The 27636-nt window shown below is 40.0% G+C and overlaps 1 protein-coding gene across 2 annotated transcripts; it reads left to right on the forward strand.

Annotated features, from left to right (window-relative positions):
* Positions 1–27636, forward strand: sema3d (sema domain, immunoglobulin domain (Ig), short basic domain, secreted, (semaphorin) 3D). 2 transcript variants are annotated; one of them, XM_067502468.1, is made up of 18 exons: positions 1–300; positions 6603–6860; positions 10307–10467; positions 12323–12385; positions 12496–12615; positions 12704–12797; positions 13276–13404; positions 14776–14912; positions 16522–16636; positions 16878–16947; positions 17037–17181; positions 17658–17880; positions 18204–18292; positions 18566–18607; positions 19360–19517; positions 21172–21236; positions 21426–21565; positions 26489–27636. In XM_067502468.1, exons 2-18 carry the CDS (start codon positions 6632–6634, stop codon positions 26936–26938), a joined length of 2430 nt encoding a protein of 809 aa, XP_067358569.1. In that variant the 5' UTR covers positions 1–300; positions 6603–6631; the 3' UTR covers positions 26939–27636. The 2 variants fall into 2 exon arrangements, with proteins under 2 accessions (XP_067358569.1, XP_067358570.1); XM_067502469.1 differs by lacking the exon at positions 6603–6860 and having other exon boundaries at positions 2–300.

Genomic DNA, 27636 nt, shown 5'->3' on the forward strand with positions numbered 1-27636 from the left:
ACTGCCACAGAGTCTCTCTCTCTCTCTCTCTCCCTCTCTATCTCTCTCTCTCTCACACACACACACACACAGGCACAAAGTGCACCAAAAGCCTGAGAGCGCTAGTGTGCATTTAACTACAATTTAAGGGCATTTCGTGGGGAACGTTTTTAGTTGCTTCATTGACTTTTGTTTTACCCGAGACTGTGCAAGTGTCAGTTCGGTGTCTTTTTGCGCGTCAGACAATTAAAGGTGCTGTCTGCTGCGCGGACATGTGCTGCATGTGAGAGGAAGCGAAGCTGAATGAGGAGGTGAGAGAAGGTAAGATGACAACGGCAATAACGGGAATGTAAGAGGTGTGCACTTTATCTAAACTTAGAACCTGTGTTAGGTACACAGATGGGAAGGTAAATGTGTCTACATTTACTCAGCTGCTGCATTCTCATCTCTATATTAAGTAGCTGCTTTGATGCACATGGATTTTTTTTAAATTTATTCATTAATATTCGGCTTTTTCTCCGCTCAGCAAAACACTTTATGAATTGGTCTAAATTAATTTCTTAGATACTAGGATTTTAACAGTTTGTCTCTAAACTCCAAAAAACGTCAGAAAAAAACTGTGTTTCAAATTGGCTTTGAAAGATTATATATTATGTCTGTTCACGCTTGCTATGTAATGCAGTTAGCTTTACAATTATTCAGTATTTTATTTTTCACAACTAAAAGATCTGTGTAGGGACAGACTTACTGGATGCCATAGATCCAAATTAGTACAGGTTTTGAGGATGGGGTTAGTGTTGGGCGCTTCAGACCCTCAAATTGAATGTGACAGTGTGCACTAAAAGAGCCCAATCTTATGTGCTCCAATCACGATATTCAAATTGCAGACCTGCAGTACAGTAGAATCGGTGAACAGATTCGCTTTTCCTATGGAGCAAATAGTGCATGCTGTATTTTTGTGATTTACTGTGTAGAAAAAACTACGAAAATAAGTTGTGTGGCTACCAAGCAGTCTTTCCGTCTGTTTATCTAACAGAGTCAAGGACCCACTCTCTACACTTCTGAAGGTTTATCTAACTTCCTACCAGGAGCTTTAGAGTGAGGGAGTGTTGTGAAACTGTTGAAGTAAGTGCAGAGAGAGGGAGATATTGTATTGTGGATACTGATTTTATCTGGCAGAGTTTTAGGGCTTTCTGAAGGTATGACTGAGGTATATAAAGAAGTTCTGTTGTTGGCCACAAATAGATGACTCAGAAAATCACCACTGTCCATTTATGACATAACTAGTTGATACAGTGTGAGGTATAAACCTGCGGTCACATGTTTGATAGGAGGGCTGCTGCTGAAACCAGGAATTCATTTTTGACAACACACATTTTGGCTAAAACTGTATTCTAATCATGTTGTCGTGTGATCTCTGGCATGGTTAGACTGAATTAAGAGTCTTGACTGGACATGTGGGTTCTTTCATTCACCATATCAATCATTTCAACCCCATGCTGGGCTAACTCTGAGACTCCGTTGTGCTTTAATTCCCTCCTGTTTTCTATGGCATGCCTGAACTGATCCAACATCACCCTTAAAAATCACAACATCAATATTCAGCTGTGTTTTGAATGGCCTAAAGCACCATTCCTGTGCTCTGTGACAGCGTCAAACAGCCCATGCTGAGGCTTTTCCGAGACCGTGATGAAAACTACAAACTTTCACCAACCTCAATGGACATTTTGTCGAAAGTGTAATTTAAACATAATTTTAGCCATTTTGCACATGGGCTGGCCTTATATGACAGATTTTCAAAATCCTTCAGTGTAGACAAGACAAAGCAACTAGGACACCTTTACGGCAGGGGTGATGTAAGTGCGTTTAAAGAGTCCACAGCAGCTAGGTGCCAATGACCTGCAGATAGACAGCTGGGCTGGGTTTGCCTGCTCTGCCAGTCTGTGGCCCCTGTGTTTCCCCTGTCAGTGATGGAATACACTGAGGCTGGTCTGGCATTGACCACATAGCAAAACCCTTTCCAGGACTGAGAAAGAACAATAGAGTTCCTTCCTACATTTCTGGAAGACAGTAATGCTCTTCAGAGGAGTTGTTGCATAGCATAGATGGGTGTACCCCTGTATCCTCAGGCCATGAGGAGACAAGTGATAGCACTTACAACTGTCAGTCAATCTTTTCATGCCCTATTGCTCCCATCTGCCTGCCTCAGGATGGTATTAGCTTACCCGCACATATGTTCACTCATGCAGACACTCATACACATTTAGATTTGCATGCCTGTGTCAGGCCCTGTTCAACATGTGTAGAGTTACTTGTTTTGTTGTCCCTCAACAAACCAATCAGCATGTTTATCCGTATGTCCTCTCAGTTACATGGTTTGTTCTTTGCTTTGAATAGTCATTTGACTTTGTTTCCATTGTATTTTTTTCTCTTCCTGTCTCCTCTATATAGAAAAGTTAAAGCACAGATCCAGTATCACAGCCCCAGCTCCCCCCCTCACCTGCTCCTGCATTCACCCGTGGTGTGACAGCAAACCCGAGCAGGCACTGTTTTAGTTGCGTATGGCTGAACCGAGAAGCTGTGGGCTGCGGCTTCCATTGACAGTGTGTAGAGAATTAAACAGCAACATTAAACATAAAACTGATGTTTAACAAAAGCAGCACAAGTATTGTTATCTGTCTTTGGTGTATTTGGTTTCCAGCAGTTGCGTGGAGTATTCTCTTACCAGTGTTTCCAGATAACTGCTTAGGGAGGGAAATGTGGACAGACAAGACCTCGGGGTTGGAATTTTATCCATCTCATTTGGTTTTTCCCCAGACAGGCTCTTCACTTCCAAAACGGAAGGAATTCCACAGGAATGTCCTATTGTCTGGGTGTTATTGGTTTCAAGGAAAGTGCAATTGTCATGTGGTGGCTTTAATTTTTAATGTGATTTTTGTGGATGCGTTTGTGAAAAGCAAAACAAGGCCCTGACTGATTTGCTCTAATAATCCTCATGCAAACTCAAGTTTTCTAGGGAAGTGCACTGAACTCCACAGTTGTTTGGCTATGTACTGCAATGAGACTGAATGTAGATATCTGATTTATAGCATTTGTTAGAAGGTAAGTGACTGCAGGAAATACACCCTTTCCCCATGGCAAGGATCAAATGATCCCTGCTCTAGAGGGGCAGATATCCTCAACTAACAAGTTTTGTACTTTGCATTCATGCATTATTTTTGGGGCTAATTTACTGCAGCATTTTGAACACAAAAGCCCATCTCTGTCTCAGTCACCTTGTTTGAATGATACAATTTTGTGTGTACAGGGATATTTTGGCAATTTATTTTTGCAGTTGTTTTTTGAGTGATATGTAATTTCCCAGGAGATATGCAGAACGTGCTGATAGACACGGTGCTTCACTCAGGTAGGGTGGGGTTGATGTTTATGTTTGAAATCTAAAATTAATCACAGCTCGCTGCCTTGATGTTCACTTTACGACTCGAGAAAACAAACCACAGTAAATATAAGAGAGTGCTCGTGTAAAAGTTGCCAAAAACCTTTAGCATAATTTTATGTGGGTTTGAGGTTCTTGGTCTTAATAATCCACAAGGACCACATGTTTCTCATTCAACTTGTTATCTGCCAACTGGTAATTCTCAGCCTACAGTCAAAGATGGTTAGATCTGAACTGGGTGTGTGCAGTGTTAATGCTGTTAAGGTGAAATTGTTAAGACATGAGTAAGATAAGAAAGACGGTGGAACCCTCAGATCAATAATACTTGTTTTTGTTAATAGTATTGGACACAGAAGTGACAGGGCTACTTTTCTCTGCTTCTATAAATTGTGTAGCTTGTTATGTAACTTAAAACAACATATTCATTCATCCCCAATCATACACTGTATGGTATATTACAGTAGCAAGACATAACGAATAAGACCGAAGTTATAGCAGGCAGAACAACCTTACAATTGAATGCCTCCTGTATATGCTTTATAGTTTGTATTTACTGAAAACACAAACAGTGTGGTCCTGTGGCAGTCCAGCATTTTTCCCAGGAGACATGAACTCACACAGACTCACAGGGGAGGTAAATGCTTGCTTAAATGCAAGGTTAAAAAAAGATGATTGACTGTTGCCAAGAAAAACAACTAACGTCTTGAGAGCTAGAAACAATTACCTATGTTGTTCTGCCAGGTCACTGCCTGTGGTCAGGGAATAAAGACAAATAGCTGCGCTAATGCACTTTGTCCTGTGGAGATGGAGGGGCTTGATAATAGTGTACTCTACATGGCACCTGGGTGCTGCTAAATGCATCTTTTAGGGGTGGTCTCAGTATGAGAAATGTCCATGGTTGGAGCACTTCATCACCATCTGCTCCTTCCTCATGACTCCTGACAGTTTCTGCTGCTGGGAATATGAGCCTTTAAAAGTTTTACCTTCATTTTTAAAACTGCATCCCGATCTCTAAGATTTTGAGCCATTGTTGATTAATAACTGCTGCTGAACGGTTGTTTTATAGTACACAGACTGCACTGTATTTGTTTGAGGTTGAGCACAAATGGGAAAAGTCAGTATAAATGAAGAAGTGACATTGATAAGATGCTGTATGGTGGACCGGCATCATAAACCGGCAGCGGTTTATTGGCTGTTCGTTAAATCTGTCACCATCGCCATCAAGAGTGTTTCCCATCACCCCCTGCACCGTGTGCCGGCCATGCTGCCAAAGACAACAGGGACTGCAGCCCTCAGGAAATAGAGTGTTAGCTTAACCCACATGGCACAAGCTGTCTGTTTATCCTTTCTCATCTCTCTCTCTCTTTCCCTCACTCTCGTTCTCTATCGCTCTTTTCATCTCAGTTATCCACTCTTTTTGGAATTTTCAGTAACTTTTTCTGCAATAGTGCATGTCACTCTCAGGTTGTCATCCATCTCTAAACAGATGGAGAGTTTTTAATGCTGCTCTTCTTACACTTTTCGAGTTTTCGCTTTTGTTTGGGGGACATTCGTCAAGAGGGGTGCTGCACAGGCCTGAACTGCTGATAGATGTATGCAGCCAGGCAGTGAAGAGAGATACATTACTCGAGCACCACTTGAAATCATGTCATTGGACCCCCGAAGATACCGTAGGGAGGATGAGCCCCACCGCCAGCACTATCACTGTTGCTCACAAAGTGTACAAGGACTGCACAGATCCTCACTCTCTTTGCTGATTTCCTATCAGTCACACACAGCTTAAATTTGTATTTCTAACCCAGAAGGTGTGAAGGGGCCTCAGCTTGTCATTTTAAATAAACAGTGGTCTGTTTATCAGTCTAATCCCCTCCAGTTTAAAGGTATGGGGCAGTTGAAAGGGTGCCATTCTGCCCTGATTCCCCATAATGAACTCACATTTCAAACACCAGATCAGACAACCTGACAGGAAAAATAAATGAGGTGAAATGAGTTGAACTTGTACAGCTTGTATCTTTCCGACAACTTGCTGCTGTGCATTTTACTATGCAGTGCAAATCTGTGTGCATCTAAAAATACACGGCACCTTCTGTCATTTAGCCAGAAGCAAATGGCAATTGCTACATGCTTGTTTTCAGTATATGAGATATGTATATGTGCCACAGAAGCTCTATTAATTTAGGTTGACATTGTTTATACTGTCACGAGACAGGTTGATGTTTGTTGTCTGAGGTGAGGGTGATACAAAAGTAATGAGTTTGATAAAACTTCGGGGGCTTGGGGGGGGAGGGGGGTTGGTCTTCTTTTGATACATTTATGAGTTTCTTCACCAATTCTTAGGTTAATTAGTAGCTACATGGCTGTGGGCTGTGTAAGAATGGAGTTTGATTCACCACTTTTCTTGAGGTGGCAAAAACACACTACTAATATTTTTTTTCTGATTACTGCTTTAAATTAAGAACGGTAAATTAAGACAATTCTGATTTCTTTAGGTCACTTTATTAAAAAACAAAAAGCTAAAAAAAAAATCAAGGTAATTGAATCTGCGTCACTGCCACTGACTGCAAATGATCATTAATTTTAATGTAGTATTTAAATGGATAACATATAATTTAAACATGTTACATGTTAGTAATGTTTAAATGCCCCTTATAAACACAACTAAAATGTTCTTGCCTCAGTGATACCACTTTTCTTTATACTGAATTACTGCACATAGCTCAAGGTCTTCTTGCTTACTAGTGACAAAAAAAGTGATTTTGAGAGTTTGAACCTCGAAAGAACATGACCAATTTTTTTACAGGACGTAATAGAGGAGCTGACATGGTCATCAGTCAGCACTAAGACCTTTGGCAAGTATAATTTAGGTAAATAATTAAATAATGTGAAAAGAACAGAGAAGAAATGAAAGAAGCATGACTGGCTGATAGTAGAATGCGACTGTTTTGTTAGCCTGACCTTTGTTTTGGGCAAAAAGACACAAAAGGAAAGCCAGTGGCAGGCAACAGCTGATGTGGGATAAAGCGAGGGGACATGCCTGAAGGGCTCCATGGTGAAACAGCTGAATAGTCACAACAAAAAAGTGTGTACATATCCCATGTGAAATTAGATGAGAGTGCACACACACTCATGCACACACATGCATGTACTTATCATTGCTCCTCCCTAGCTTACACTGGTCTCTCTCCAGGTTTGCAGAAAAGGACAGAACAAAAACGGATGCAGACCAGTCCATACACCATGAGGAAAGAAGACTCTGATGACCAGAGTCTAAAGGAAGTTGAGGGACTATACTTCATGTCTGGCGCTAATTATGATACCAAGGGGAAGAGGATTAAGATACTATCCCAGCCAAAAGTCCCATTAGTGGGATTGTTGTTGCTGGTCACCTTCCCTTTTGGAGCAAGCATCAAACAGAGTGTTCCCAGGGTCAAACTCAGCCACAGAGGTAGGAAGTTAAATATAGAGTTTTATTTATCTGTTAATTCTATTTTTTAATTTCATATTTAAATTTACTTTGATCGAGGTCATTGTGTATATTTTCATCTTAGGTGCACTTGCACCTAGAATCATGTCTCTAAACTGTTAATTTATCAGTGTCCATCTTTTAAGGCCATGTCTAGGTTAGTCTCTCCCTGCACTTGTCTCTGTTTCTCTTGTCACTGTGTGCAAATAGCCAAGAGGAAACCTAGAAAGAGAGCTTAGTACTCTCAGTCATACTGTTAAAGTCAATGGTCTTTGAAACACCACTGTAAAGTAGAGTGAGTGATTTAAGACTCATTTACCGTCCCATTAGCACACTTCATAACCACCAGTATGTTTTCTGGCCACATTTTATAAAATATGAAGACAACATTTTAATCTTATCATCAGCATAAAGTTTTTTTCTTTACATTTACCTGATGTCAGATTATGTAATTTATGATGAGAATGTGATGATTTTTTAAAATGAAATACACTGTTTAAATATCCAGTCACATACAAAATATACATGACATGTTGATGCTCTGGGTCCATAGGAGACTGTTGTTAAATCAGCTGTGTGTATATTAGCTGGTCCGGGCAATGTGTGCTGTGTCCAAGTGTTTAGTTTTGAGTCTTTTTGTCTCTTGCCACTGAGGGGAAGCTAAATTATTGCTCCCGTTAAAACCCATTCTGAGGTCCAATGCAAACTGAACTTCAAAAGTCTCCATCCCTCATGCTATGTAGCTGCTCTATGAAACCACATAAATGAACTTAAGTTTTGCTCCATAAAACTGAATCCCCACTGTGACCTAAAAGTAAACTCGCTCTGACTTCAACTTCCAAAAGCTCTCTTTTACTTAAAGGCTTCCAAAACCCAGTATGACTATCGTCCTCAGTGTCCAACATAAATATATGTAAGTAGCTGCAGGAATACTGATTGCTAGGGACAGTGTTTACTCAGCAGTTACACTAGTATTTAGTTTGTCTTATTTGATGTTTGTTCCAAACCAGCCGGTTGATTCAGTAGTTCATTATTTCATATATGATTACATTTTACTGTACCCTAGATGTTTAAGACAACTGGTTTAAATATGTACTGTATATTTATTACACTGTGTACCTTAGTTCATCAGTGTTCGCACTTGGCATGGCAGACTACACTTTGCTGTTCATTCAAAGGAAATGCCATTTGACTACAGTATGCTGTGGTTTTCTTGGGACCTCAGAGTAACAACAGGAGAAGAATGTCCATGTTTGGCTCTCTCAGTGAGAATGAGCGAAGCAAAAAATAATCCATCAAAAGGAAAATCGCCTCCCACCGAGTGCACACATCATGTGCACATCTTGTCATCATCTCATCAGCACACACTCTTCAAAAGGGACACCGCCCAGCAGTGGTCACTCTTCAAACATCGCAATCACCCTCCTGTGAAAGCACAGCTTCAATGAGTGAAGGGTTAAATGATCAAAGTGAAATCATCCCTGATTGAATTAACGCTCCAAAACAACAGACTGCTTCTTCAAACCTCTGAACCTAACTATGTAAAACACAACCTGAGACACAAGTTCAAGTTTCAGCCCAAGTCACAACATAGACAAAGTGATCTTCTGCCAGATGAAAAGTAGAATCATCTGGTCTTGATTTAAATCGTTTTAATATGATGCACATTTAGATGCACAATTCTTAATGTGTGACCCCAGGGATAAAGTTACACTAAATTATTCTTTCCTAAGTCTTGAGGCCTGTATTACACAAAGCTACAGTAATTGATTAGTTCCATCAAATCAAAACACCTTTTAGTGGCCGTTTAGGCTCATCTTCATTACCTTCTTTATCATTGCAGTTTGCAGCACATGCAACACGAACACAGTGGCCTCATTGCAGGTAAATCAAATGCAGAACAGAACGATCGGTGGATTACTTTTAATGAACACGGGGCAAAGCCACACTTGAATAATGTAACGCTTGTCCCAGCACATATGGCTGATTCATATGCAGCCTCGTTACAGCAATGAATCTTTCCCACAACATGCTCATATTTCCACTTGTCAGATAAAAGCATTTCCCTACTTGTCCTGAGTTAGGTAGTCTACCCCTGTACAATGTAATACTTTATAGTATTGTAGACCTTATGTCTAGCTTATCAACAGAGCCTCTTGGCAGCAAGCCAGCTTAGTTAAATCACCGGCAGAGGGGCTAATCAGGAGTTGTTGAGGGGCTCTCTTCTTTGGAGAAAGGTGTGGAGCGCTATGTTAAGCAGCAACAGCTAAGCAGCAGTTTCAATGGGCTCATAGTGCAGTGTGTTTACAGAACAGATTAGCCTTAGCCAAGGGCTAGCACATCTAATCTCTCTGTGAGGTTTGATCTGATGTGGGCATTGTGTGTGTGTGTGTGTGTGTGTGGTAAAATATAGGAGCATGTGAGGGTGCAAAGCGTGTGAGCTTGTGTGTAGGAGGAGGTATTAGGCAAGATTGCGTGGTGTGGAGGGGTCCTAGAAGTTCAAATATTGAAAGGTTGGTAACCTCTCCAATCCTTCACACCAAGAGGGTAATCACAATGTCAATCCTTTCAGAGGGACTCCCACAGGACTCCTCCACATCGAGCCAGTGTTTATTCAGAGCATGTTGCTATAGTGGTGCACTGAAAAGAGCCTGGTGATAGAAACGATTTCCTCAGATCAAGGAGATGACGAACACAGTGCTGAGCTGAGAATGTAGTCAGTATTTAGCCCCCAATAAAAGGCTCTTTACTATGGACCTAGTAGTCCAAAGACCAACTTTTACAGAATGAAAAAGCAGCAAATACACAACTTATTTTTAATGCTTCAATAACGGCATTTGAAAACGTTACCAGCAGCAAACTATGTCACCTTATGAGTGAACGAAAGGCATTCTACATGCTCATTGTGATCTAATCTCAAATTGCCCATGGCGAGCATACTGCCATAATTCATATTTATGAACATGTCAGTCATCTGTAAATTATGTCTAAGCAGGAATGTACTAGTAGACAGGTAGAATGAAATATTCCCATCTCATTTTCAACAGCTGGATGAACTGAGAGATGTCTCTATGGAAAATGAAGGATGAAAATACCCATATAAAGATTTCTTATAATGCCTCCACAGAAGTAACATGCTGTTGAAGCCTTTGTTTCTGTATTTCTTCTCTATCAGCATGTGTAGCTGAGGTGTTGAACAACACAGGATTAGGGAGTTTCAAGTCAAGACAAGACATGCGTTATAAATCTCTATAAAGTGTTTGTTGGGATTTTGTTGCAGACTTAAGTGAATAAGTTTTACTTGGCGGCATAATCCTGCTGGAATATTTTTCCAACACACTGTCATTTGAATTTATGTGCATACACTGTACTTTGTGGATTTATTAATCACTTATTGTCCTGTCTGCCTGTCTCTTTCTCTTGGCCAGAACTGCTGCAAGCTGGCAGTGTCTCTCTGTTCCTGGGCCCCTCCGATGGCCTCCACTCCCACTCGCTTCTCCTGGATGAGGAGAGAGGCCGTCTTTTGTTGGGAGCCAGGGATCACATTTACCTGCTTGACCCTGACAATTTGGCCAAAGCCCCTAGAAAGGTACACTTTGCTGGGAAGAGTACAAAAGAGGAGTGCGCAAGGTACATACAGTATGGGTGTATGAAGAGGCTTCCCAATGACAAAACAAAGCTAAGAAGTGCAAAAATTAAAGAGTACATTGGTTTTGTTTTGGTTCCAAACATTTTATATATTTGACAAGTTGTTTATACAGAATTTTAAGTGTTTACAGTAATACTAAAAGTCCCCACACCCGATTACAGAAGGCTGGAAGTCCTGGAAGAAATTCAAGTTTAAACAGAAGATGGAGTATCTCTTCCACACTGCAAATGACCAAATAAAACAAATGACACAATCAGATATGCAAAGTCATGCTAGGATGTCTTTTGAGACATCCTAATAAGCTCTGCTATTTGCTGTGAACAGCTCATTATTATATTGAGATAGCCATTTAGCTTCAGCTCCAGAAACTTATACCTGTCTCTCCATTAAGTGGGATGATGTAAGGTATTATTTTTCCATTACTGGGTTGCTAAGCTGAAAATGTACTCAGCCGTGCATAGTTTCAGAGAAGAGCTCACCTTTCAGTCAACAGCAGTCTGAAACAGTCTGTCTCATGGGGTCAGGATCGTTGTGTTAGAAAGAGTGTTTATGCATTCACTCACACACACGCGCGCGTGAGCTTCATATACAAAGTATATATAGATTTATGGAACACACTTACACTTACACGTTTGCACAAACACACAAATGCATTTGGATGGATGCCATACGTTAAATTTTGTAGATGTGAGCGTGTGTTTATGCAGCTGAGATTGATCTGCAAGTGGACCGACAGTGTGTTTATTTGATCATTATCTAGTTGTTTTAACTCTGAGTTGTTCTCTCAAAGTGTTGCCTTTTTGTTGTCTCTCTGGTCACCGATCCTGATTCCAGGGAGATAAGCACCAAATGTCTAATTTTCTGGCCCTTTTGGCACTAGCCCTTGACAGTGAATTTGATCTCAGATGCAAAGTTAATTTGTCTCAGTCAAGGACAAACCTATATAGGGACCCTCTGGAAATAGAAAACACACAATAAGTTAAGTTGTTGTTACCTTGATTTTTATTAAACAGCCGATAAAGTGAACTTCGTAACAGTCTGCCCACGTGTACTTACTGTAAAAGTGGGCCATTAATCATTTGATATTCTTGGTTTAAAAAGCTCACACAGTTCCAACACATCACGCAACAATACTGGTTTTCTATATAACTTCCCCAATGCCATGCAATCGTAAGAAGGAATCGTAAGAAGTTTTAATATTTGTGTGAATAACTTTGGCGATAGCTCTCCTTGGTGGGATTTAGTAGAGGTAACACGCAAAGCACATAAGCCTGTTATAACACATGTGTGAACATTAAAGGGATACATGTTTATTGCTGTCTCGTACCAGCACCAGAAGGTGTTAATTACTGGATAACAGTAGTTTATTCATCTCGAAATGTAGCAGAGGTGAATAACAATTTATACAACAGAAAATTGCAAAATATATTATATTAGTATATTATATATACATTAAAGTAATTAGTGACTCTCACCCTCACTGGTTTGTGCTGAAGTTGATTTGCTCTAAAAGGCCTGGTCTCTTCTCTTTTAAACCCTAAAGAGCCACTAACAAGGATCTAAGACTGCATAAAGCAATAGTTCAGGTTGTGGGCTCTGTTGCTTCTGAACCTTTTGCAGTATAGTTATGATTAAATGGAAGATTATTGGATAGTTCTTGATACTGAAATAGTTCTGAATCTTAAAATTGGAATTTTACACTTACAAAATGTAAAGCTGTATGAGGTTGGATTTAAAAAGAACGATGTTAAAGGTTTGCCTAACGGCTACGTTATCTCCATTGATTTGTCATTAGATTTACTGGCCTGCTTCGAAGGACAGGGTTGAAATGTGCAGACTGGCAGGCAAAAATACTAATGTAAGTAGTAAAAATCATACACTTTCTACATCTAGCTGTACGCTACCATGTTTTTTTTGGCTTTCCCTTATAGTTCATCCTTGTTTGTTTTCTGGTTCGTCTTATCCCAGTTGGAGTGTGCTAACTTTGTCCGGGTTCTCCATAACTACAATCGAACACATGTTTACACCTGTGGGACAGGAGCCTTCCATCCCAGCTGTGCTTTCATCGAAATCACTGGGCGACGAGAGGTGGTGTACATATGAGTGGTTGTCAGCTAGCATAATTTGACAGGTTACATTTTTAAAGTGGGTTATTATCTTCCTTTTCGTCCCCCAGGATGGTGTGTTCCAGCTGCTGTCCAGTACAGTGGAGTCTGGCAGATTGAAATGTCCTTTTGATCCCTCGCAGCCATTCACCTCAGTGCTCACAGGTAGGATGAGCCTTCATTTTAGCAGCCGTCTACCTGCCTTATCTCTCACATGCCAGATTCTCAGGAATAAATTACTTTTCTCTTCAAGTCTCCGCTAAGTTCAAGTAAATTCCAATCTATATATCTGTTTTCTCAGCACTCTTCTCCAAACTGTTTTTGTCGAGAAAGAGGCAAGCGGACATTTCTCAGGCAGCAGCAAAATTACTTTGCAGAGAAATGTAAACACATGTTTACAAGCCTTATCTGTCCTTCACGTGTGTGTTTCTTAAACTCTGTCTCAGTTAAAATTATTTGTATCGCTAAGCCAAAGAAATGGTACAAGCAAAACAATAATCCAATGTTTAATCTGTTTTCTTATGTATTTATTGGACATATTGAAGAAGATCATAAAACTAAGAAATCTTTGACAGTACAAGTGAAATGTGTGCTGAGTGCTTTAATGTAATGATTGATTGACCTGTCTCTGTAATTGGTCCAGATCATTACCTGTATGCAGGAACATCTTCAGACTTCCTTGGTAAAGACACGGCATTCACGCGCTCCCTTGGCCCTCCGCCTGATCAGCACTACATACGTACAGACATTTCTGAAGACTACTGGATAAATGGTACATGCACACGCTTGCACATGTCCACATTAACACGTTGAGGGCACTTGAACCTGTTATTGCTTTTTTTCTCCAAACTTCCAGCCTCTTTACTGACACAAAGAACCTCTCTGTGTCCTCATGATGGTTACTGACATTCCAATGCAGTGGAAACAAAACACTTATTCATTTAGCAGGAACTTTTATGTAAATGCCATTGCTGAACAGAGACCACACCTAGAGGGGAATTTACAGTGTGCCACAAAGTTCACCGTATTAGTCACACAGCTTTATAGCTGTGTGAATAATACACGCACATGGGCACGGAGAGTCATTTATGAGGAGTGAGTTTCTCTCTGTATACATCTCCAGTCTCGGGTATTTTCCAGCCACTGATGGGTTGTCATGTATCAGCAGTTGTCACCAGGATCTAAATCCTTACACATGGTCGCCACATTTCACAACCACACAGTCAGAGATGTTTGGAGTGATTACGTCTCTCTGTCCCTCTCTCACTCTGTGTATACAGCATGCGTTGGTGCTGGTAATGCAAAGAGAAAGAACACATTATTTCCTTTAGTGTTTCTGTTTCTGTGAGCCTGTGAAACCTCTTCCCAGTGCTGCAGAACTTACAGTGACCTTCTGTCAAGTGTGTTAACAATTGTATATTACGCTCTGACAGTTGGGGAATCACCCCCTGTTGGTTGCCTCAGGTTTTAGATGTTGAGCTAATGTCAATGTAATGCCACTGCAACACTCTGGACGAGTTCCCAGCTGAATCAGGGCACTGCTGACGGCAATGTTCTGTTTTTCCTTGCTGCTCTTTCCTTCATTATGTACTTGGTACTTTCTTTATTGCAATTGTATCTTGTCACATTGTGCAACATGTTAAAATAATCATTTCAAACAATTCAATTCAATTCAATGCTTCAAAAGTTCGCGCAAGATCGATCCAGAAACAGTTTGATATTAGTTTTATAGTAACAACTGATCAAATGACTGTAACATGGCCTTCGGTGACTTAAAGAGAATTACGTTCTTACTTTGAATCTATGAGGAGGCTTGTTTTGGTTGTACAGAAAAGTGACTGTTTGAGTTAATGTTAGTCTTACATGAGTTTTCTCAAAATGCCGAAAATCATAGAAAAGTAAAAAATACTGCTTTTAATTGACCTAAATTGCTGTAGCAGTCCATGTAGCAGGCTGTACAACAAGCTAAGTATTTATCTGCAGCAAAGCTTTAGCTCAGTAAAAAAAAATTGTGACAAATCAGGCCTGTAGAGCAAGATTGTTAATAAACATGTGCTAAATGTAATGTGACTTCAAGGCTGCAGTACATGGCAAAGCTATTACCTGACATATTTTAACAATATCCCCTCTCTCTTTTCTTCAGAGGCCAGGTTTATATCTGCTCATCCCATTGCAGACACCTATAACCCAGATGATGATAAGATATACTTTTTCTTCCGTGAGGTATCATGGGAAGGCAATGACAAGAGCATCCTGTCCCGAGTGGCTCGTGTGTGTAAGGTGAGCTATTACACAAGAGAAGAGTGTAAAAAAAGAGGTATTCAGAGGCAAACAGAGGAGGTAAGGTTATGACAAACAGGTGGATACTGGAGACTCACTGGGTAATGAGACAAACAGTGCCAGAAAAATAGGAGCACTGCACATTTGGTGTAATGTGCTGTGGTAATAGTAGATGTAGGACAACAGGATGTAAAAAAGTGCAGAGTTAAATCCTGTTACTCTGTGTAGGGGAGTCATAACTCCTACAGTGGACTGATTGAATAAGGGAACTTTGTGTCGGATACTGCATAAAAGTTTCATGTCCCTCAGGGGGAGGCCTTCCTGACTATTTTTTTAAATCTTGCGCTGTCTGCCTACAGCGCAATCAAAGTGCTGCTGTCTAGGTTGTCCTAAAGATTGACGTGTTAGAGGTTGAACCATTTCATTGTAATAATGTTTAACCAATATATTTTGAATTTATTCTGTAATTTAAAGGTGATAAAAAAAGAATAGCTGGGCCATTTATATCTCACAAACATTTGACTTACACAATATGTTGGAATACAGAAATATTGCAGATGCTTATATGTTGCAGAATAATTAGCCTCCAATAGAACAAGAGCTGGAACTCATCATTTAGATGTCTTTGACAGCATGTCAAAACAAGCTCTGCACTGTACATTTGACTAAGGACAGAGGCAGTGTAGATTCATTTCTGGGGACCCTTTGTGTACCATACAGTTGGCCATTAGTGATTTTAAATGGGACCAGCCCACACAGCAGTTTGCTATTAGTAATCAGAGGTCCATTGCTACATTCTTAGAGAAAAGCTTGCAGTGTATTTATGACTTGGGAGTAAGCTGTAAGGCAGACTGGAAGGAGATTCCTCTGGATTACAGCCCTGTCTTTTTCTGTTTCTCTCCCCTCTCTCTTTGTATTTTCCCTTCACTTTCATTATCTGTAAGTGTGTTTTTCCCTGCATACGAAAGGAATGAGGGCACTTCACTTAAATCTTCTTTGAAGATTATCGCCATTGTCAAACATCCTCATTAAGTGCTTACATTTTTTTGGTCTCTTACACATAAGTGTGTTTTTGTGCTCCTTTGTGCACCGGCCAAGTTTAATAGGGAGGTTTCCTTAAATTTTCTCTGCATTACAAAGAGGTGCACTTGAACCCTCTTACCACAGCTCTATCATAGGTCGCTTCTTAAAACAACAATTCATATGCTAAGATAAAACCTGCATTATTAATTGGTTGTAGTATCCACAATGTGCTGCACTTCCTTTTGTTTTTCTTTTGACATTTTCCTTTCTCTCTTCACTTTCTCTGTCCTCTCTCTTTTCAATTACTCCCAATTGTCATTATACTAACAAGAAGCCTCCTCTGTACTTGTAAAATAAGCATATACATACTAGAGGCATGTGGTTGACCTGTTTATTTTCCTAATTAGTACAGGAAATCGGATTCAGGCTGCGATTCTGTGTGTTGTCTCTGTGTCTAAATTCACAGCCAGATTGTGGTTAAGTTCAAAGTCTATATTATTAATTGTGGTTGTCTTTTTGCCATGATGGATATTTTGCACTTTGCTGACTGTGCTTTTGTTACATTGTATATGATGTGTGTTTTTAGAATGATGTGGGTGGGCTGAGAAGTCTGACCAATAAATGGACCACCTTCCTTAAAGCCCGGCTTGTGTGTTCTGTCCCTGGACCAGATGGAGTGGACACACACTTTGATGAGCTCCGTAAGTGACTTGAGCATAAGAAGTGAAAATCTAGGTCAATAAACAGATTTTTATCTTCTAGAAACTAGCTTCAGGGTGCACTATTAAATAAGAAATTGCAATTGCACCAGCAGTGAAGCTTTGTAAAGGTCATAGACTATAGCGGCTGCTCCATGTAAATAAAATACATGATGCAAATTTTTCTGTGTAAATGGGTATTAACAATTATAACATTTAAGCTGTTTTCCCCTTTTTTCACTAGAGGACATCTTTTTACTTCCTACTAGAGATAGCAAAAACCCCATGGTGTATGCAGTCTTCACTACCTCCAGGTAACTCCAGGTCATTATCCACACTACCTGCACTTTCTCATTTTCTGTTGCATCTTCAACATAATCTCTTGTTTCCATTTACCTCACAGCTCTATTTTCCGTGGGTCAGCAGTGTGTGTGTATAGCATGGCAGACATAAGGGCTGTGTTTAATGGACCTTACGCCCACAAAGAGGGACCCGATCACAGATGGGTTGAATATGAGGGGAGGATACCGTATCCGCGTCCTGGGACGGTATGACACCGCCCGTTAAAGGCAAAAACACAATAGAAAGCTCAATACCAATGACCAATTCTACCTAAATTGTTTTTTTTCACAAATTAGATGTCTAATCCCTCCCAACTTTCTTTCTAATTACAAAACAATAAACATGCACTCATTTAGGAGCTGTAGGGTATGCATGCTCACATCTGCACATGAATCTCATGATGTATGACATAACCCGGAGGTGGCTTGACATGTTAATTAGATTCTTGTTTAATTTAGTTTAAAAAAAGTTAATCATGGGCTGATGGGGATTTATGGTGCAGGCTTCACATGCACAAATGAGGCAGATGTTCCAGATGTGATTTGGTTTTTGCAATTCTTCACTTCTTCACCAGGGGGAGACCAGTACCAGTAAATTGGTGAGGAGAATAGGGTGGTTATTTCTTGTTGACAAAAAAAAAAAGTGCGACAATTTTGAATTAGACATTTCTTCTGTCCTTTAGTGTCCCAGCAAGACATATGATCCAAGGATCAAAACTACAAAGGACTTTCCGGATGAAGTGGTCAGTTTCATTCGATTCCATCCTCTCATGTATCGCTCTGTCTACCCTCTGACTGGCCGGCCTGTCTTCACACGCGTCCGAGTGGATTACACACTGACTCAGATTGTGGTGGACAGAGTTTTAGCAGAAGATGGACACTATGAGGTCATGTTTCTAGGAACAGGTGAGACACACATAACTCCTAATTATTGAATGCTGCTTTTTGCATCGACCAGCAGATGGCACTAGATCTGCATGTCTGCAGACTTAACCTGGTTTTGCTGATGCTCCTATGTTCTTGCTGCTGAAAAAAAAACTCTAAATGTCTAAATGCCATAGGTCCCACTTGTATATGTATTTGTAATGCAATAATTCTCAACTGAAGCCTAGGAAGGATCCTGTGTTTATCTTTTGTGCAGACCAGTGAAGCTCCAAAGATGAAAGTGATATATAAGTCATATGTTGCTGGTTCCATTATTCTCTTTCCAATGTCTATCTTTGTTGTAGACGCTGGTTCAATTCTGAAGGTGGTAAGCATTACTCAGGACAACTGGTCAACAGAGGAAGTGGTGCTTGAAGAACTTCAAGTTTTCAAGGTTTTTTGCAGAACATAGAAACACACACAAATCCCACAAATACTGACACACAAGCACCCTGTGACATTTTTGCTGTCAGCTCTGCTTTTTGATAGATGGTACCAACTGTTCTCCATTCGTCCTCTGAGGGACAGTTGAATCTTTAGAAAGTGGAATATTTGTCATGCATTTGATAACCAAACTTCATTAAGCTATTAATCCACAATCTCATCTGTTGTTTCATTCAAATAGTTCTCCAGCAGTGTATGTATATTTAGATTTTGCTTTATGCAGGTTCCCACTCCCATCCTCAGTATGAAGATGTCATCTAAACAGGTTTGTTGCCATTCACACCCCTTTTGTTCCCACACTCTTCATATCATTCTAGCTCTGCACGTTTTCTCTGTTTTGTATTGTGCAACACATTCAGCATGGGCAGATGCCTAAAGGGGTACACGACATACTGCTTTCTTATTACCTGCTCATTCGTGTATTACAGTTTCCTCCCTCTCTTTAATCTTTTTTTTCTAGCCCTCTTGCCCCCTTCTGCCTCATTACCTAAAGGTCAGGGGTGTCAGTAGAAACTTCAACCCGAATCACAGCTTCCATTAATCTCCACAGTGGTTGACCTGTGTGTCTGTTAGTCTGTATGTTGCACGAGTGTGTGGAACCAGTGTTTTCAGTGGTTGCTTGGAAGTTGTGTGTAGGAATGAAAGTCAGACACATCAGAAGATATCCTTTCACATTTCACATTTGTAAAAAATAAAATATTCCTGAGCTTAACTTCAATGGAAACCTAAATGGAAACCTTCAATGGAAACCTAATATTATTCCAGAATGAAAAATACAATACAATATAATGTTACAAAACCATCTTAATTTTCCCTTAACAACAAACATGTCACAAACTAAACATAACTTACTTTGTCCTCAGGCAAAGTGTTTTAAATATATGACGTTGTCTTTTATGTATGGTGTCTGTTCTTTGTGTGTGTGTACATTATGTACAATGCTAATCAACTGAATATCTTTTATAGACAGGAAACTTGAACTTGAAATTGATCTGTATGTGTTGTGTTTCACTACAGCAACAGCTCTACGTGGGTTCAACTGAAGGCCTAGCCCAGGTTTCACTCAGTAGATGTCACCTGTATGGCCAAGCCTGTGCTGAATGCTGCCTGGCACGAGACCCGTACTGTGCGTGGGATGGACACACATGCTCACGATATATCCCTGCATCCAAGAGGTTTGCTAAACTCTAACTGTGAAATAGTGGCAGACAATTGACATCATGCGGCACTGAAGTCCTCAACAGAACACAGTTAAAAATATCAATGATAAATACATGTGGTTTAATTAGCATGTTTTATTTTCAATATTTAAAGTTGCAATAGGCAACTTAAGCCACGGGTATCATGAGACCCCACTCAGTTCTCCCTCTTCCTGCTCTGCTGTGCTCTTCTACAGTGAGCTACGCTCTGCCACACTCTGAGCTGCCCTTCAGGTATTAGTTATTATATAATTACAATAAATAAGAAAGAAAATCAGAAATTCCCTGATTGGCTAGAGGGGCAAGCCTTAATAAACAAAACTGAAAAAAAGCTCCCCCATCAGTGTGTGAGATTGGGTATGAATGCTTGAATGTAAAGCAGTGTAAATGAGCTTTGGGTACCGATAAAGTAGAAAAATGCTAAATGAGTGCAGCCCATTCATTGATTAGCATAGTTTTGTTTAGAACATATTTCTACTATGTATGAAAATACATTTGTTATCATATTTGCATTATGTATGGGGCCATCGTTAAGAGATTGTGGAAACGTATGGAAAAAAACTAATAGAAATGTACCATAAATTTTCTTTCTGCCTCAAGTAGCTGGTTTATATTTATGTATTGGTGTCATGGGGATTTTTTTTTAATTTATATTTTGATGTGGCCTAGTGTGATTCATTGCAAGAAAGCAAGCAAGAAAGTATGTGTGATCCAAAAAAAGAAGAGAAAAAGTGCATCTACAAACTGCTTTAAACTGACCCTCTGTTGCTCTACTTTTCGATGCTGTGGGTGTACTGTGTGTGTGTGTGTGTGTGTGTGTGTGTATATGTGTGTTACCAAGGCTTGTTCTTTGTTCTGGGACTGTCAGAAGGAGTTCATAGTTGTTGCCAAATATGTTTTCTATTTTGGATCTCTTCACCTCCTCAGCATTTTATTTTTCATGTCAGAGGATATTACGCATTGATTAGTGATGCTGTTCCTCAAATGATTAATGCTACTGTCACTGCACGTCTCTAGAGTCTAGTCCTAGAGGTGCAAAAGTATGTTTGGGCATCTGTGACTGGATTTTCATTGTTTGTGATGGATCTAGGCATTAAAAAATCTATACCCTACAGTTAGGGGTCACACTGCCATATTATTGGCCAGTGGGGATGCTGTTATGGGTTGTGGAATAGTGGAGGCCCAGCGTTTGGTCTCAAGGGCTCTTTGAAAGCTGATCTTCACAGTGTCAGTGAGTGAAGGCTACAGATGTCCCATCACACGGGACCGACAGGAGGTGGAGGAGGTGAAATCAATACAAACTAAAGGAGTTCAAGTGAGCGACTTGAAGCTAAAGGGCAAAGACACTTGATTTTTTTGATTTTTACAATACAGTAGAAAACAGGAGATTACTTTATTTTTACTACTGCTTTTTGCATTGGGCATTTTTAAAATAGGAGCCAAGATTTTGAAACACAACACAGTATGGCACAGAGAAATGGCACGTGAATGTTGAAACATCACAGGGGTCAGTGTTAGAAATTATTAGAGCGACTTGAGAAGTTTTAAGATTAATATCAGCATGATATTATAATATACAGACAAAAACTTGTAATTTTTTAAAACTTTACTGCATGTGTTTGTTCCCCAGGCGAGCCAGGAGACAGGATATTAAGAATGGAGATCCTGCCAGTCAGTGCTGGGACACAGAAGACAGTACGTAGACTTTGTCCCCTTAGGAACTTAATTGTGTATCTGTCTTTGTAGAAAAGTCTGTTTTTTTGTGACACATCCAGTAAACAGATTAACTAATTACTCATGCAGTCACTAAAGGAAATATTTTTTACAACCAGACACCCAGAGAACAGATAAGATCAATATCCATAACTCCCTTGGTTTCTTTAGGTTTTGGTGGAGGAAAGGTGGAAGAGAGGGTCCTCTTTGGGGTGCAGAGCAACTCCACCTTCTTAGAGTGTATCCCCAAATCCCAACAGGCCCAGATCCAATGGTACACACAGAAACCTGGATCTGAACGAAGGGAGGAGGTTAGAGACTAACTCAACTACACACACACACACACACACACACACACACACACACTCACACTCACACACACACACTAACCTACTTAACTGCATTCTCTTTTAACCACCCTCTCTCTCTCCTTGAAATCTGATGGTGGACTTGTTATTTGCTTTTACTGTACCTGAGTACTGTACCTGGCATTTTTTGCATGCCAGGTCAAATGTTAGAGGACTATAGGTACGGCCCTTTACCACTGCAGTAATTATTTCTTACCTACTTTAAAGCATGAAAAAAGTATACTTGATGCCCTTCAGAATCACCAGCCCTGAGGTCTGACCTTTGAACTTGTCAACCATTTATTGTGTGCAAATTACACAAATCAGTGGATGTTCTGTTGCTCTTGGGGAAGATAGAAACTAGTGCCTCCCGCCCGCTGCGGTCTGCCAACGAACGGTGGTCCCAGCACCGCACAGAAGTCACCAAGCAAAACTTTTTAACGCAATGATCCCACGATGGTGGAACGAGCTACCAAACTCTGCACGCTCAGCTGGCTCTCTCCCAATATTCAAAAAACTGCTGAAAACAGAACTCTTCCGCATCTTCCTATGCACTTAAATCTCTTTTAAAAAAAAATAAAAAATCTTTTCTGCTCTTTGTTGCACTTGCATCTCGTGAACTGTGAATACTTTTCTGATAGGACTTCGCTTTGATGTTTTCTCCTTGACTTAGATTTTTGCTGCCTTGTACCTCACTTGTAAGTTGCTTTGGATAAAAGCATCTGCTAAATGACTAAATGTAAATAGAAATGCTTGTATTGTAAGAATGCACTTCAAAGCTTATAGCAAATCCAGTGTGAAAACCCAAATATCACATACATTGTGAAACGCTTTTCCCTGCGCACCACCATAGCTCACCCGACGTAGACTTGATTTGCTCTCTTTGGTTCCAGAAATTTAAATTGGAATTTAATTCCGACATCACCCACATCCAAACCACTGCAGTGTATTTAAAAACTTGTGATTAATTAATTGGTGATAGCTTGCAGAAAAATCCCCCAAATTCCTACTGACAGCTAAGGTTGAGATATTGCAAAGTTATGCAGTAGTTCAAAGTTTGTGTTTTTTTTGAAGAATTGTAAAACTAATTTGGATTATTATCATCAACTCACATTTCAAGTGGCCAAAATAACTTTACATAGGACCCTGAGAGACAGGATAATAGTCAGAGAAAGACACACAGGGATAGAGGGGTGATGCTTTTGTGTTTGAGGAGTGGAATGGACACCTGTCTTCTGAATGAGACAGCAGAGACCTGCTTACTCAGCACCTCAGTGCTCCTCCCTTCCTCTAAATAAACATACAAAGCTTCTTCTGCCCATGGTGAGTGGCCTGCACACATATCAGGCCACTCTCTTTACTCCCACATCTTGTCCCCTGTCCTCTCTCTAAGGGGTGAATGTAAACACAATGACAGGTGCAGGGGCCGCTAAAGACCCATGTGTTCCATTACAGGCAAGCACAGCAGAACATCCTGTGGTTTGAGCTTTGAGTATGGATATCTATGTGTCCGTGTGCATGTGTGGCTTTCTTTATGATCTCCTGCAGCAGAAATTATAACAGTGGGCTCCCTATAGGGACAACCATGTGTTTTGGGGTAATGAACACAATAGGGAGTTTTCTGTGTTTGTGTATCTAGGCATTCGATGATATGTGAACTATTGCATGCTAGACAAAGTGATGAAGGAGGGGATGCAGGAGTTCTTCCTCCCTCGGGACTTTAATGTTACACACGTACAAAAAAAATACACCACAATGTGGAGAATGTGATGGACTGGACAAAGCAGTTCCTCAAGAAATCTTAAGTGTGTGCAGGGAGCTGTAGCCTACTCGGTTGCAGCTGTCAGCCTTTAGTTGGGATCAAACTGTGACTTAAGTATTACCTACTGAGCCAGCACAATAGACAGCAAAGCTGTGTTAAGTGTGTTAAGTTGCACTTTTTGATACATTAAATTACATTAGTGTACCAAATTACACATACACTTAACCAGAAATTTTTTTTCAGTGGTGCTGAAAGCCCCCAAATGGTCTAATTTGCCAGGCCCCAGGCATTTTCACTTCCTGTTAGTGATCAGGATTAACTACAGCTACAGATAATTTTTAACAAGGTTTGTTTGACACACTCATTGGACATGCCAACCCACTGTACAATGGGAAAGTCAAAGAAGCTCTGGGAAGATCTGGGAAAGAAGATGGTGGATTTAATCAATTCAGAAATATCCCTTAGAGCCAATTCTAAACAATTGTCAATAAGTACTGAAGAAGACGAAGACCCAGAAGACTCTTTCAGAGGACATTGGTTGAGATGGTCCAGGTCAATTGAGGACTTCGTTGGAGGACTTCAGTGGTTGTCCCATCTCCACACAGGGTCTCTGGAGCCTCAGTTGAATGACCATTGGGTTGTTGGTCACCTCTCTTACTAAGGCCCTTCTCCTTCACTTGCTCAGTTTGGATGGGTGACCGCCTCTTTTAAGATTCCTGGTTGTGCCAATTTTTTCCTTTTGTAGCCTTCCCCAAATCTGTGCGTTGCAATAATCCCGTCTCTGAGCTCTGCAGGCAGTTACTTTGACCTCATGGCTTTTTGTTTTGATACAATATGGACTGTCACCTGTGAGGCCTTCTATAGAGAGGTGTGTGTGTCTTTGTGTGCGTGTGTGTGTGTGTGTAAATTTATTTCTAAACTGAAATAGTATTTTACTGTCTTTTTTGCCATAAAAAAGACTCCCTTTCAGTCACAACATTTTGTTTCACAATCTTTTTAATACATTGCTTAACCATTAAATAATTATTCAGACTTATTTGTGTTTGAAGAGTGTCCTAATAATGAATGAAGCATAAAGAAACCAGATTGTTCATTATAATTAAATGCAGCTTTACTGTATAATAGCTTTGCATAATGAATCTAATTCTTTGGCAGGGTAGTCTGTGAAATCTCTGATGTTTTATACAAAACCCAAAACAAAGAGAAACTGCAGCACAAATAATTTCTGTTAGTGTACATTTAATTAACATGTCAGACAAACCATTCAAACCAAGTACGGATTTTTTTTTTTTTTAAGAGATAATGATTGATTCTGGGAGGATTCTCTCAGGACTATGTAATTTGCCTTTTTCTATTATACTTAAAGGCACTTACATGATTGCTGTTTAAGCTATAAAATAATCAGTTGTGTTACATTTGTAAATTGGTATTGTAATTTTAATTTGCGTGTTTGTTTGTTATGTGGATCAACTTCTGTTATTGGCGTATAATTAAATGTTATTTTGGTTAAACCTGAGAGTTAAACACAAGGTGTAGACTATTGGGTGATTAGTCGTGTATGTGTGGTGTCTGTGTGTGTTTGTATCAGGTGGTAGGTAGCATAGCATCATATCTTCAAGAGTGTCTTGTGTGGCTTTCAACATATTCAAATATTATGGCTTGTCCCTAAGGCTTTTAGACTGTTTTATTTGACTTTATTTAACCATTTGACCTCCAAAACATTAAAACTTTACTGTCACTCTTGTTCTTTTCAACTCCATTTCCCTTTTTTTCTCTCCTTACCGTCAACTGGTAAAAGTGTTTTATTTACTGTCTGTTTTGGCAGTATGAAGAAATATCAGTGTTGTTTGTTGTTAAGGTTGCTATTTATTTAGGTTAGTGTATCTGCTCTCACAGCTGGGCATGTGGTGACTGAATTCCTGTGTTTTTCTTCTCCTTCTTTTCCCTTCTGTCATCTCTTTAGTTCCTCTGTCCCTCATCAGCTTTATGGTCCTTACTCTGTGTACACTGTTTCCTCATACTTGTCGTGTCATCTCCACAATTTCACACAGTCCCTTCCCTTCTGCACTTCTCTTCAGACTATCTGCCTCCTGATGGGTTTTGATAAAGGCATCCTTGAGCAGCTGCACACAGCACCTGCAGCTCACTCTTCTCATAGACACACACACTTCGGTTTTCCCCTCCTGAAAGTCAAGTGTTAAGGACGTGAGCTCGAAGAGATTTCTTACAGCGTGTTTGTTTGCCTGTGTGTGTATGTGTGTGTGTGTGTGTATACATGTCTGTTTGTTAATTGGAGAAAGTTAAAAAAAAACCTCGCAGTTGTGATTAAATTTAAGAGACCATTAAAAGCTGTTTCATTGGGTTGCTCCACATGCAGGCTTGTTCACACATACAAATATGCATCTCAGTCTATTTGTATAATACTTTGCGTTAAGTAAATGTTTTGTGTTTTTACTATAGCTCCCACGTTTTAGCAAATCAGTCAGGTGTGCAAGTAGGTGTTAGTGAGTAATGTTCTAATGTGAGTAAGAGTCAGGGTCCAAACAGACTCTGAGGCCTGTGGGTCTGCCTCTTCCTGGACAACACATCATCAGTGTCAGAATTTTAAACCACCACAGAGCCATTCGCACACACTCTCTCACAAACACAGACAAGCAAAGCAAATATTCATGGTTCACAGCTGTCTTATCATTTACACCTCTGGGGGAGGTTGGAGCAGGGCTGTGGGAGGTATGCTTTTGAAGCATCCATACATGCATGGACACAGATGTGGTCTTTGCCTGTGGTCTGAGCACAGGTGTGTTGTTTTAGGCCTTGATAGCAGCCATGCCACTTGTTTAATCTGGATGGATGCTAAATGAAAAGACGAAAGAAACATTAGCATGCTACTTGCCCCTCACATCCTAATAACATGCATTTATTACATGCATGCCTATTGCTACACTGTGACTGTGTGTGCCCTGTGCTATCCAGTTAGCCCAAGTGATTATTTGGGAGAAGCGAGAGACAATATATAACATTGGTTTGTAGCGAAATTCTGCATCTTGGCTTATAATAAAGGTTTACAAAGTAACGAACCTGTTCTTCATGATGAAGTCCTGATAATGTTTTTTTTTTTTCTCCAGGTCAGGCTGGATGATCGTGTCATTCACACGAACCGAGGTCTCTTAATTCGCTCCCTACACGCCTCTGATGCTGGTGTGTATATCTGTGTAGCTAAAGAGCACACGCACTTCACCCACACACTTCTCCGTCTCACACTGCAACTTGTTCCACATGGCCAGCTAGACAGTAAGCCCAGGCCCACTGAAGACCTTAATGTAGAGCTATGGCATGGAGAGTCTCGTCAGCGTTATAAAGATTACCTGAGAGTGATGAGCTCTCCATTTGGCTCTCTGGAGGAGTACTGTGACTCTCTGTGGCTGGAGAAGAGGCCTTCAAGGGCACGAGGAAGAGGATTAGGAGTTGGGAAATGGAAACACATCCAGGAAATAAAGAAGAGCAGGAACAGGAGACACCACAAAAAGAAAGAAGAAGCGAGAGAAAGGGAGAGGGTGGTGAGGACAGCAGAGTAGTGAGGAATGAGGTAGCAAAACATAAATAACAATGATGCAGAACTGTAAAACTGCAATGACAAATCAATTCATAAGCAATCATGATGGAGTGACTGGAATACACAAGCAAACAAAATACTAGTGATTATTATAAAGGTTGTTATTAGACATTATTATTATTATTATTTGTTTCACAAGAAAACATCTTTCCAATATATCCAAAAAGAAAATGATGACAAGAATTGAAATAATGATTTTATGCTGTTTTAACGAAAACTAACAAAACAAAACAAAACAAAACACAGAAACACTGAATTGCCAAACAGTTTTGTTTCTTAGTTTTAGTGCTAATGTATATGAACTGACCAGGAGAAAGTTTACAACTTGACTGCTCTTTCTTACAGCTTTGACACAGTTTACACAGAACATATGAATTTACAATATTGAATAATATGGTTGAAATTCTGAAATTGAAAAGCCAAAGAGTTTGCTCAAGGCGATGACAATGCATAGTCACTGAATGTAAATATTTATATAACATGTACAGGAGATACAGTGTGCTCATTTTAGTCTTATTACTGATCTATGTAAGGATAATCACGTATTAAGTGTGGCCTGAAAAATGTTTGTACAGATATTTCTATTGTTCAGTAGATTTTAGTTTTCATTATTGCTATTGTCTTTTCAGTTATTTAAATAAATTTATAGTGAAGACTGTT

Source organism: Channa argus, chromosome 4 (genome assembly GCF_033026475.1).
Source record: "Channa argus isolate prfri chromosome 4, Channa argus male v1.0, whole genome shotgun sequence".
Classification (NCBI taxonomy): domain Eukaryota; kingdom Metazoa; phylum Chordata; class Actinopteri; order Anabantiformes; family Channidae; genus Channa; species Channa argus.

Coding starts and splice junctions, on each gene's coding strand:
- sema3d (XM_067502468.1), top strand. CDS start 6,632: ATGCAGACCAGTCCATACACCATGAGGAAAGAAGACTCTGATGACCAG. Junction 14,913..16,521: donor GAGTGGCTCGTGTGTGTAAG/GTGAGCTATTAC, acceptor GTGTGTTTTTAG/AATGATGTGGGTGGGCTGAG. Junction 17,881..18,203: donor GGTCATGTTTCTAGGAACAG/GTGAGACACACA, acceptor TCTTTGTTGTAG/ACGCTGGTTCAATTCTGAAG.